This window comes from Oncorhynchus mykiss, chromosome 26 (genome assembly GCF_013265735.2).
Source record: "Oncorhynchus mykiss isolate Arlee chromosome 26, USDA_OmykA_1.1, whole genome shotgun sequence".
Lineage (NCBI taxonomy): Eukaryota > Metazoa > Chordata > Actinopteri > Salmoniformes > Salmonidae > Oncorhynchus > Oncorhynchus mykiss.
The window spans coordinates 42,874,502-42,887,369 of record NC_048590.1 but is presented as its reverse complement, the minus strand read 5'-3'; the positions used below and the strand labels follow the sequence as shown (position 1 = coordinate 42,887,369).

Here is a 12,868-nt window from a genome sequence, read left to right as displayed (position 1 = left end):
AAAACTGAGGCTTAGATTCAATCAGTTCAGCGTTAACCGACAATTGCATAGCATATCATTGTTTTTATTTAGGCGATGTCGGAGGAGTAACTGCGTTAGAGTTGTCAAATCGGTGAGCGACTGCTCATGTGGTCATTGTCACGACGCCACACCCTTTCCACTAGCTTTAGAAGTTCAGAACGAGAAAGTGTAGGCAATATGGAAATTACATTTAAAATCATTCAACAAAATAATAACGATCTATATCAGCCTTATCAAAGTGAAGATTACATCACACATTCCAGTGGTCAACTTGTGCTGCATGGGGTTTCTACTAAAAGACAGTTGGTTGTTTATCAACACAACCGACGGGTTCGCAACACAGACAGGGTTGGCTTCGACTGTTTACATGTAAACTGTATTACCTCCACAATGTTTATTAAAAACATAAATCAATTTGCACAATGAGCATTTATTGTCGTTATCGATGCATTACAGTTGTTGGTTAGCTAGCGAATTTGCCATATCAGCTTAGACATGAGCAGTCAAAACACCTCAGTACAACATGGTATCAATATACAACGAGCTGAAACGAGCCACCTACGATTCCCGACACGGCAGCTTCTTATCATTGTTGCTAGTTATCTGGCCATCCAGAATCACAGCAACACACAGACTTCTGCCCCATTGTTTACGTGACGTTGTCAGCTAGCCCGTCTCTGCGACTCCGTGTATCCAAAGGCAATGTCTAGGATAGTATTGACACTGGAAACCACTTGTGGATGTGACAGCTCCAACGCAGTGCCACCTCAGACATCGGCTAAACACGGTGAATGGATTGAATCTAGGCCTGAGGCTTTAGACACAACTTAAAACAACAATGTTGACTTCACAAACACCTTGTATTGTTTTGGAATTGGTTTGTCGAAATCTGATGAGTCTTATTCGGGTTGAAGCTTTAGTGAGTTTGAAAGCCTGTGTCAAACATTTCTATGCAAAAAGATATCATACACAATGTACGTCTTTTATTTAATACATAAAAACAAACGATAAAAACATCAAATACACATTCTAGAATGTACAACAGCATTGTAAATGGTACAGTATACAGGAATTGTACAGTATTCAGTAATAGTCCCGTGTATCTCAGTTGGTAGAGCATGGCGCTTGCAATGCCAGGGTTGTGGGTGTGATTCCCACGGGGACCAGTACATGAAAATGTATGCACTCACTACTGTAAGTCATTCTGAATAATAGTGTCTGCTAAAATACAATTACAGTAATTCATTGTTTTACATATTTCTTTATAAAAAAAACTAAAAGCCTTATACAGTATAAACATTTTTTTTTGTGAGGAAGTTTGTATCTTAAGTATGAAAAAGTTGATCAGGGTCGTATTCGGTAGGGCACACAGCAGAAAACAGAAACGTTCAAGTAGTCCCTTCATGTTTCAGTTTGTCTTATTCCACTTGGTGCCTTATAAATACCATCCCCATTTTGAGTGATGCTGTTGGTTTATCAACCAGCTTCACTTCCAAAACACAGTGGTTCAATCAGAGAGTTATCCACTAACGTGTCATTGTAAAAGTACTGTACTTTACAACAATGCAGCATTAGAATACAAAATATACATGTTACATGTATGTTGTTTTTTTAATAAAAAAGACCACTTTAAAATACTGTATGTATCGTATGAAAATCAAGTCTACCCTTTGCGGGGTAAAATTGATGGGAGGAATAGTGTGTGTTCCGGGTTGGGGTCAATTCCATTTCAATTCAGTGGATTCAGGAATGCATTGAGGAAAATGTAATTGACCCCAACCCTGGTGAAGGCCTATTCACTCTTTCTTTTCATTCAGACACAGACATTAGCTAGTTTGGAAATGTACAGTGGATGAGGAAGTGGTGGGTTCCACGCAGGGTTCCTCTCCAGGTTCCACTCTTCAGGTTCTCTACTAGGATTCTCAACCGGTCATCAGACAGGTTCTGCAGCAGAACTGGCGGAACAGCTTCTTCTCACACAGCCGGTTGGACTTTACCATCTCACAAAACACCTCGTCGGCTAGAGAGAGAGAGAGAGAGAGAGAGAGACTTCATAGATTATACACACAGCTATGTCCTCTCCCACACTTTCCTCCCTTCCCCTATACAAACTTTCTGTGCCAATCCTTTACTACTACACAAACCCCCCCTTTCCCAGTCATCCTCCAAAAATGCCCTCTCCTCACCTCTTTCTCCACTCTCAGCCCCCTCCCTTCTGCCCTCCTCATGACCTCTCCTTGTCCCCTCCTCTCCTAGATCTCCTTCTCTACTACATCCTTTCTCCATATCCATCCATTCTACCCTTTCCGTGCCGTCTCCTCCTTCATCCTCTTCCTCCTCTTCCGTTCTCACTTTGCTATGGCCCCTTTACTCTGTTAGAATATTCTTTCTAGTCCGGTGGTGGAATTGGGTCACTGTAGAGAGTCCGTGGTGCAGAGAGAGAAGCCTGTTAACCACAGAGAGGAGCCCAGACCAATCCTGTTCCCTGTTATACCAAAGCTCCCATGGAGGTGTGAGGCCCTGGTGAGGCCATACAAAGGCACTGTTTACTCATAGCAACATTATGGCTGCTCGGCCAATACTTTCAGTGCGTCCCAATTGGCACTCTATTCACTATGTCGTGCACTACTTTTGACTAGGGCCCATAGCCTTTCCCTCCCTCCCTCCCTCCCTCCCTCCCTCCCTCCCTCCCTTATATATCTCACAGGCTGCTACAGCCATGGGCCCTAGTTGCTCTTTCAAACCCAAATCACATCCCTTCCTCTCACATCCTGCGGCATGCAATTGAGAAACACCCCTGGAGACCTGAGCGAGCGAGCACCCCGCAGGGCCCAACAACTGAAAGTAACTAAAACTTAAGGTGAGAGAATCTGAACGTGAAACATTTCCTAAAGGCACAAACGTAGGGGTGTTTCTTTAAAAAAAAGTATTGGGGAACGAGCTACGAGGTTTGCAGAAGGCAGCAGACCTGTGTTCAAATACTATTGGAAATAATATAAAATACTTTATCTGTGCTTGATTGAGCTTGCCTGGTGTAATTGGCCAATAGAATAGTCCCAAAACTGTAAACACTGACCATCTGGCACTCCGAGCAGGAAAAAGCAAAAGCTGAAAGTTTTTTTTAGAGATTTCTAATTGTATTTGAACCCAAGTCTGGAAAGCAGTGTGTCTATTCCTATATCCAATATCTTGCTGAGTGCATCCAATTGGACGAACTCCGCCACTGTAAAAACAGAATAAACAAACATTTCACAAGATGTCTCGATAGCCACCTACATACAGTATGTGAAACATCCAACATTACAGCTCTATATCCCCTGGATAGTGGCTTAGTAAGGCTTAGCAAGACAGACCTAGACTCTTCTCATTCATTCTTTACCTCACCTTCTTGGACGGGCCGTTAGGGTTGTAGAATGCAGAAACAGGCACGTTAGACATAAAGCGGGCCAACATGGTAATCTAATGAACATGGTAACCTAATGAACATGGTAACCTAATGAACATGGTAACCTCATAAACATGGTAACCTCATAAACATGGTAACCTAATGAACATGGTAACCTCATAAACATGGTAACCTAATGAACATGGTAATCTAATGAACATGGTAACCTAATGAACATGGTAACCTAATGAACATGGTAACCTCATAAACATGGTAACCTAATGAACATGGTAACCTAATGAACATGGCAACCTAATGAACATGGCAACCTCATAAACATGGTAACCTAATGAACATGGTAATCTAATGAACATGGTAACCTAATGAACATGTTAACCTAATGAACATGGTAACCTCATAAACATGGTAACCTAATGAACATGGTAACCTAATGAACATGGCAACCTAATGAACATGGCAACCTCATAAACATGGCAACCTCCCAACTCCCCTCTCTGACCGACTCTCTCCCAACTCCCCTCTCTGACCGACTCTCTCCCAACCCCCACTCTCTGACCAACTCTTTCCCAACCCCCCCTCTGACTGACTCTCTCCCAACTCCCCTCTCTGACCGACTCTCTCCCAACTCCCACTCTCTGACCGACTCTTTCCCAACCCCCCCTCTGACTGACTCTCTCCCAACTCCCCTCTCTGACCGACTCTCTCCCAACTCCCCTCTCTGACCGACTCTCTCCCAACTCCCCTCTCTGACCGACTCTTTCCCAACTCCCCTCTCTGACCGACTCTCTCCCAACTCTCCTCTCTGACCGACTCTCTCCCAACTCCCCTCTCTGACCGACTCTCTCCCAACTCCCCTCTCTGACCGACTCTCTCCCAACTCCCCTCTCTGACCGACTCTCTCCCAACTCCCCTCTCTGACCGACTCTCTCCCAACTCCCCTCTCTGACCGACTCTCTCCCAACTCCTCTCTCTGTCCGACTCTCTCCCAACTCCCCTCTGACTGACTCTCTCCCAACTCCCCTCTCTGACTGACTCTCTCCCAACTCCCCTCTCTGTCCGACTCTCTCCCAACTCCCCTCTGACTGACTCTCTCCACACAGCCAAATAGCATTAATAGAGTGTTACTGTAAGTCAGTAGGAAACACTTGAACACTACCTTTAAATATCTCATTCTATACCACCATCACCGTGTCATATGAATGTCGTCCCACTCAAAAACAACAAACCATCTTGGTGTGATGTTGTTATGATAATATCATGTCAAAGAAAAACTATCATATTTTTCAAGTAAAACTAGTATTCACATTGGTACCTTTGTCAACCATCGCAAATGTTCAATTCAATTACATTTCCTAGTCAGAATAAAATGGCCCTTTTTCTGAAATGACACTCGTCACGATCCATTGTGAATGCCTACTGTATGAATCATTAACCACAGCTCCAAAGCCCCACCACCACCACACACTTCAGAAAAGGGAGGAAGCCCATTCAATTGAAAACGCCTCTGCTCGGTTCAGTTATGGTCCATTTTCACATGGCGGTAAAAAGACCAACTAGTTATTACAATAATGACCAAGCAGCTGGTTCTGGCTGTGAGAGCCGAAAGCTGAAAGCAGCTTCTAAGAGCCTAGCTGCAGTAGCTACTGTATCTGGCTCCCAAGTGGCATCCTATTCCCTATATAGTGCACTACTTTGGACCAGGGCCCATAGGGTGCAATTTGGGATGCAACTTGATGCTCCGAGAGAGAATTCAAAGCACTTGTTAATGGCAATTACATGCCTTTCAGAACCGCCACCTACTTCACTCAGGGTGAAAGAGATTAAGTGTGACACAGGGGTCACAGTAATGACATTGTTAGCACCCCTCGCCAATCTGTTCTGCATTCACACAATTCATTCACACAAGCCTCCTGTATTAACATCCCACCAGAGAAAGAACTGTTGGGGTATGTGTCACCACCGCTATTTGTGTGTGTGTGTGTGAAAGTGTGAAAGTGTGAAAGTTTGAGTGTGTATTTCAGGCCTTTTGAGTGACCCTCAACAAGCTCTCATACACTCACCATTGTTACAGGTGGCGTTCACGATGCACGTCCTGCTGACGAGGTTGTAGCTGTCTTTGCACTTGACGCAGGTCGTCCCGGGGCCGTCGCAACTCAGGCAATTCTCCTCACACCTGGACACCGCACCCACACAATAACATGGAGGGACAAAAGAGAATGAGAGAGAATGAAAAGAAAGAAAGAGTATGGGATACGTCCAGAAAACAAGGTGGGCCTTTTTCCCCCCAGAGCGATGTAGAAAGAGAGAGACATAGAGAGGGGGAGGTTGAGAGGGAGAAAGAGACACAGAGGGGTAGAGAAAGAGAGGGGGAGGTTGAGAGGGAGAAAGAGAGACATAGGGGTAGAGAAAGAGAGGGGGGGAGGTTGAGAAAGAGAAAGATAATGTATTGGATAATGAATAGCGACAAGAAGACGCGACAAGAAGACAAGAAGACAATTATGTTATAAATAGTTATGGAAGGGTCTGACCTAGTGGGTGATGGGACAGGGTCTGACCTAACAGGTTCTGGGACAGGGTCTGACCTAACGGAGGATGGGACAGGGTCTGACCTAACGGGTGATGGGACAGGGTCTGACCTAACGGGTGATGGGACAGGGTCTGACCTAGTGGGTGATGGGACAGGGTCTGACCTAACAGGTGATGGGACAGGGTCTGACCTAATGGAGGATGGGACAGGGTCTGATCTAACGGATGATGGGACAGGGTCTGACCTAACGGAGGATGGGACAGGGTCTGACCTAACAGGTGATGGGACAGGGTCTGACCTTGTGGGTGATGGGACAGGGTCTGACCTAACGGGTGATGGGACAGGGTCTGACCTAACGGAGGATGGGACAGGGTCTGACCTAACGGATGATGGGACAGGGTCTGACCTAACGGAGGATGGGACAGGGTCTGACCTAACAGGTGATGGGACAGGGTCTGACCTAACGGGTGATGGGACAGGGTCTGACCTAACGGAGGATGGGACAGGGTCTGACTTAACAGATGATGGGACAGGGTCTGACCTAACAGGTGATGGGACAGGGTCTGACCTTGTGGGTGATGGGACAGGGTCTGACCTAACGGGTGATGGGACAGCATCTGACCTTGTGGGTGATGGGACAGGGTCTGACCTAGTGGATGATGGGACAGGGTCTGACCTTGTGGATGATGGGACAGGGTCTGACCTAGTGGATGATGTGACAGGGTCTGACCTAGTGGATGATGGGACAGGGTCTGACCTAGTGGATGATGGGACAGGGTCTGACCTAGTGGATGATGGGACAGGGTCTGACCTAGTGGATGATGGGACAGGGTCTGACCTAACGGAGGATGGGACAGGGTCTGACTTAACGGGTGATGGGACAGGGTCTGACCTAACAGGTGATGGGACAGGGTCTGACTTAACGGGTGATGGGACAGGGTCTGACATAACGGGTGATGGGACAGGGTCTGACCTAACGAGTGATGGGACAGGGTCTGACCTAACGGGTGATGGGACAGGGTCTGACCTAGTGGGTGATGGGACAGGGTCTGACCTAACAGGTGATGGGACAGGGTCTGACCTAACAGGTGATGGGACAGGGTCTGACCTAACGGATGATGGGACAGGGTCTGACCTAGAGGGTGATGGGACAGGGTTTGACCTAACAGGTGATGGGACAGGGTCTGACCTCACAGGTGATGGGACAGGGTCTGACCTAACAGGTGATGGGACAGGGTCTGACCTAACAGGTGATGGGACAGGGTCTGACCTAACAGGTGATGGGACAGGGTCTGACCTAACAGGTGATGGGACAGGGTCTGACCTAACAGGTGATGGGACAGGGTCTGACCTAACAGGTGATGGGACAGGGTCTGACCTAACAGGTGATGGGACAGGGTCTGACCTAGTGGGTGATGGGACAGGGTCTGACCTAGTGGGTGATGGGACAGGGTCTGACCTAACGGGTGATGGGACAGGGTCTGACCTAACGGAGGATGGGACAGGGTCTGACCTAACAGGTGATGGGACAGGGTCTGACCTAACGGAGGATGGGACAGGGTCTGACCTAACGGATGATGGGACAGGGTCTGACCTTGTGGGTGATGGGACAGGGTCTGACCTAACAGGTGATGGGACAGGGTCTGACCTAACGGATGATGGGACAGGGTCTGACCTAACGGAGGATGGGACAGGGTCTGACCTAACAGGTGATGGGACAGGGTCTGACCTAACAGGTGATGGGACAGGGTCTGACCTAACAGGTGATGGGACAGGGTCTGACCTAACAGGTGATGGGACAGGGTCTGACCTAGTGGATGATGGGACAGGGTCTGACCTAGTGGATGATGGGACAGGGTCTGACCTAGTGGATGATGGGACAGGGCCTGACCTTGTGGATGATGGGACAGGGTCTGACCTAGTGGATGATGGGACAGGGTCTGACCTAGTGGATGAAGGGACAGGGTCTGACCTAACGGAGGATGGGACAGGGTCTGACTTAACGGGTGATGGGACAGGGTCTGACCTAACAGGTGATGGGACAGGGTCTGACTTAACGGGTGATGGGACAGGGTCTGACATAACGGGTGATGGGACAGGGTCTGACCTAACGAGTGATGGGACAGGGTCTGACCTAACGGGTGATGGGACAGGGTCTGACCTAGTGGGTGATGGGACAGGGTCTGACCTAACAGGTGATGGGACAGGGTCTGACCTAACAGGTGATGGGACAGGGTCTGACCTAACGGATGATGGGACAGGGTCTGACCTAGAGGGTGATGGGACAGGGTTTGACCTAACAGGTGATGGGACAGGGTCTGACCTCACAGGTGATGGGACAGGGTCTGACCTAACAGGTGATGGGACAGGGTCTGACCTAACAGGTGATGGGACAGGGTCTGACCTAACAGGTGATGGGACAGGGTCTGACCTAACAGGTGATGGGACAGGGTCTGACCTAACAGGTGATGGGACAGGGTCTGACCTAACAGGTGATGGGACAGGGTCTGACCTAACAGGTGATGGGACAGGGTCTGACCTAGTGGGTGATGGGACAGGGTCTGACCTAGTGGGTGATGGGACAGGGTCTGACCTAACGGGTGATGGGACAGGGTCTGACCTAACGGAGGATGGGACAGGGTCTGACCTAACAGGTGATGGGACAGGGTCTGACCTAACGGAGGATGGGACAGGGTCTGACCTAACGGATGATGGGACAGGGTCTGACCTTGTGGGTGATGGGACAGGGTCTGACCTAACAGGTGATGGGACAGGGTCTGACCTAACGGATGATGGGACAGGGTCTGACCTAACGGAGGATGGGACAGGGTCTGACCTAACAGGTGATGGGACAGGGTCTGACCTAACAGGTGATGGGACAGGGTCTGACCTAACAGGTGATGGGACAGGGTCTGACCTAACAGGTGATGGGACAGGGTCTGACCTAGTGGATGATGGGACAGGGTCTGACCTAGTGGATGATGGGACAGGGTCTGACCTAGTGGATGATGGGACAGGGCCTGACCTTGTGGATGATGGGACAGGGTCTGACCTAGTGGATGATGGGACAGGGTCTGACCTAGTGGATGAAGGGACAGGGTCTGACCTAACGGAGGATGGGACAGGGTCTGACCTAGTGGATGATGAGACAGGGGGAGAGAGAGTGGATGATGTGACAGGGGGAGAGAGAATGGATGATGGGACAGGGGGCGAAAGAGTGGATGATGGGACAGGGGGCGAGAGAGTGGATGATGGGACAGGGGGCGAGAGAGTGACATGGCTCAACAAGAACTGTAAAGCAATAGAAAGAGAAAGAGGTGATAGACAGAGACAGAGACAGAGACAGACAGAGACAGAGAGAGAGACAGAGACAGAGACAGAGAGAGAGACAGACAGAGACAGAGAGAGAAAGTGAGTGGAGTCACAAGATAGACTACGTTGATTTAAACTGGCCATGCTGATTAGGATTAGTTCTTTGCGATATGATTAGGTTTTTCATCATTTTTTAAAAACCGGTGGCTTTCAATAGTAGATCGAAATAGAACAACATAATATTTGATGTTTCTGCATGCCAATAATAAAGCCCTCTTTTTCAGACTCTCATATGATGTGATATATACTGTAAACAGGTTCTCCCCCCCCCCCCCCCCTCTCTGTCGCTCCTTCTCTTGTAATTAAAACCTTTCCTTGCCCTGTTACCCATGGGTCATAGCCTTTACAGATATTTTATTGCCTTCTAGCACCGTGGCCACGAGCCACCCACACCCCTTCTCTTCCTCCTTTCACTATCCATCTTTTCCCCTGCCATTTCCATCTCCTGCCCCAAACCAGAGAGAGTAAACAAGAAAGAGAAACTGAGAGGGAAGCAAAGATAGAGGAAGTGAGAGAGGAAGAGAAATAGAGTGAGGGGGAGACAGGGGGAGAGAGAATGAGAGCTAGAGAGAGAGTGAGAGAGAGAGAGAGAGGGGGGGATAGAGAGAGAGAGAGAGAGAGAGGGGAGAGAGAGAGCTAGAGAGAGAGAGGGGAGAGAGATGTAAAGAAGGAAAGAGTGAGCTAGAGAGACAAAGAGAGAGCAAGACGATGACATTGAGAAAGAACTAAAGAAGAATCCATCCCTGGTGCCGTCGCAAAACCATGACCTTCTATCAGAGCCTCTATTTGTTCCTGACATCTCCCATAAACCACTGGACTGATTTATAAAAATCCCTGTGCGTCAAAAACAGCTTTCTCCCTCCCCACTCCTCAGTGGAAAGAGAGGAGGGATAGTGAGAGGAGAGAGAAAGAGCGATAGAGGAGAGAGAGAACGAGAGAGAGATTGAGAAAGCGAGTGCCCCTCTCCACCCCGCACTCAGTCATTACGGTGAGCTAAAGGGATGTTGATGCTGCCATTAAATTCTCAGCATCGGTGCAGGTGAGATTTACACCCTCAGTCAGTCCTGTTGATCTTGTTTGACTGAACAAAGCCATCTGATTTAAAGACAATTATGGAGATGACAAAGAATAATGAGTGTAGCAGAGGGAGAACAGACAGAAGGATATAGTGGAGCAGAGGGAGAACAAACAGAAGGATATAGTGGAGCAGAGGGAGAACAAACAGAAGGATATAGTGGAGCAGAGGGAGAATAAACAGAAGGACATAGTGGAGCAGAGGGAGAATACACAGAAGGATATAGTGGAGCAGAGGGAGAATAAACAGAAGGATATAGTGGAGCAGAGGGAGAACAAACAGAAGGATATAGTGGAGCAGATGGAGGAAAAGCAGAGGGAGAATAAACAGAAGGATATAGTGGAGCAGAGGGAGAACAAACAGAAGGATATGGTGGAGCAGAGGGAAAACAAACAGAAGGATATAGTGGAGCAGAGGGAGAATAAACAGAAGGATATAGTGGAGCAGAGGGAGAACAAACAGAAGGATATAGTGGAGCAGAGGGAGGATGAGCAGAGGGAGAACAAACAGAAGGATATAGTGGAGCAGAGGGAGGAGAAGCAGAGGGAGAATAAACAGAAGGATATAGTGGAGCAGAGGGAGAACAAACAGGAGGATATAGTGGAGCAGAGGGAGAACAAACAGAAGGATATAGTGGAGCAGAGGGAGAACAAACAGAAGGATATAGTGGAGCAGAGGGAGAACAAACAGAATGATATAGTGGAGCAGAGGGAGGATGAGCAGAGGGAGAACAAACAGAAGGATATAGTGGAGCAGAGGGAGGAGAAGCAGAGGGAGAATAAACAGAAGGATATAGTGGAGCAGAGGGAGAACAAACAGGAGGATATAGTGGAGCAGAGGGAGAACAAACAGAAGGATATAGTGGAGCAGAGGGAGAACAAACAGAAGGATATAGTGGAGCAGAGGGAGAATAAACAGAAGGATATAGTGGAGCAGAGGGAGAACAAACAGAAGGATATAGTGGAGCAGAGGGAGAACAAACAGAAGGATATAGTGTAGCAGAGGGAGAACAAACAGAAGGATATAATGGAGCAGAGGGAGAACAAACAGGAGGATATAGTGGAGCGGAGGGAGGAGGAGCAGAGGGAGAATAAACAGAAGGATATAGTGGAGCAGAGGGAGGAGGAGCAGAGGGAGAATAAACAGAAGGATATAGTGGAGCAGAGGGAGAACAAACAGGAGGATATAGTGGAGCAGAGGGAGAATAAACAGAAGGATATAGTGGAGCAGATGGAGAACAAACAGAAGGATATAGTGGAGCAGAGGGAGAACAAACAGAAGGATAAAGTGGAGCAGAGGGAGGAGGAGCAGAGGGAGAACAAACAGAAGGATATAGTGGAGCAGAGGGAGGAGGAGCAGAGTTAGAACAAACAGAAGGATATAGTGGAGCAGAGGGAGAATAAACAGAAGGATATAGTGGAGCAGAGGGAGGAGGAGCAGAGGGAGAATAAACAGAAGGATATAGTGGAGCAGAGGGAGAACAAACAGGAGGATATAGTGGAGCAGAGGGAGAATAAACAGAAGGATATAGTGGAGCAGAGGGAGAACAAACAGGAGGATAAAGTGGAGCAGAGGGAGGAGGAGCAGAGGGAGAACAAACAGAAGGATATAGTGGAGCAGAGGGAGGAGGAGCAGAGTTAGAACAAACAGAAGGATATAGTGGAGCAGAGGGAGAATAAACAGAAGGATATAGCGGAGCAGAGGGAGAACAAACAGGAGGATATAGTGGAGCAGAGGGAGAATAAACAGAAGGACAGAATATAGAAGGAATAAACAGAAGGATATAGTGGAGCAGAGGGAGAACAAACAGGAGGATATAGTGGAGCAGAGGGAGAATAAACAGAAGGATATAGTGGATCAGAGGGAGAACAAACAGGAGGATATGGTGGAGCAGAGGGAGGAGGAGCAGAGGGAGAATAAACAGAAGGATATAGTGGAGCAGAGGGAGGAGGAGCAGAGGGAGAACAAACAGGAGGATATAGTGGAGCAGAGGGAGGAGGAGCAGAGGGAGAATAAACAGAAGGATATAGTGGAGCAGAGGGAGAACAAACAGGAGGATATAGTGGAGCAGAGGGGGGAGGAGCAGAGGGAGAATAAACAGAAGGATATAGTGTAGCAGAGGGAGAACAAACAGGAGGATATAGTGGAGCAGAGGGAGGAGGAGCAGAGGGAGAACAAACAGGAGGATATAGTGGAGCAGAGGGAGGAGAAGCAGAGGGAGAATAAACAGAAGGATATAGTGGAGCAGAGGGAGAATAAACAGGAGGATATAGTGGAGCAGAGGGAGAACAAACTGGAGGATATAGTGGAGCAGAGGGAGGAGGAGCAGAGGGAGAATAAACAGAAGGATATAGTGTAGCAGAGGGAGAACAAACAGGAGGATATAGTGGAGCAGAGGGAGGAGGAGCAGAGGGAGAATAAACAGAAGGATATAGTGGAGCAGAGGGAGAACAAACAGGAGGATATA

At 48.1% G+C, this 12,868-nt stretch overlaps 1 protein-coding gene across 2 annotated transcripts in view; it reads right to left on the bottom strand.

Moving 5' to 3' along the window:
• Nucleotides 1–431: 431 nt before the first annotated feature.
• Nucleotides 432–12,868, bottom strand: part of LOC110511523 (proprotein convertase subtilisin/kexin type 6) — an 85,069-nt gene continuing 72,632 nt past the window's right edge. Inside the window, exons 20-21 of one of the 2 annotated variants that reach the window (XM_036963434.1) lie at nt 5,488–5,600; nt 432–2,041 (exon numbers count right to left, since the gene is read on the bottom strand). In XM_036963434.1, the coding sequence (XP_036819329.1) occupies nt 1,944–2,041; nt 5,488–5,600 (211 nt within the window). In that variant the 3' untranslated portion in view covers nt 432–1,943. Of the gene's footprint in view, nt 2,042–5,487; nt 5,601–9,124; nt 9,246–12,868 lie in introns of those variants that run through there. The other variant, XM_036963435.1, reaches the window with a different exon arrangement.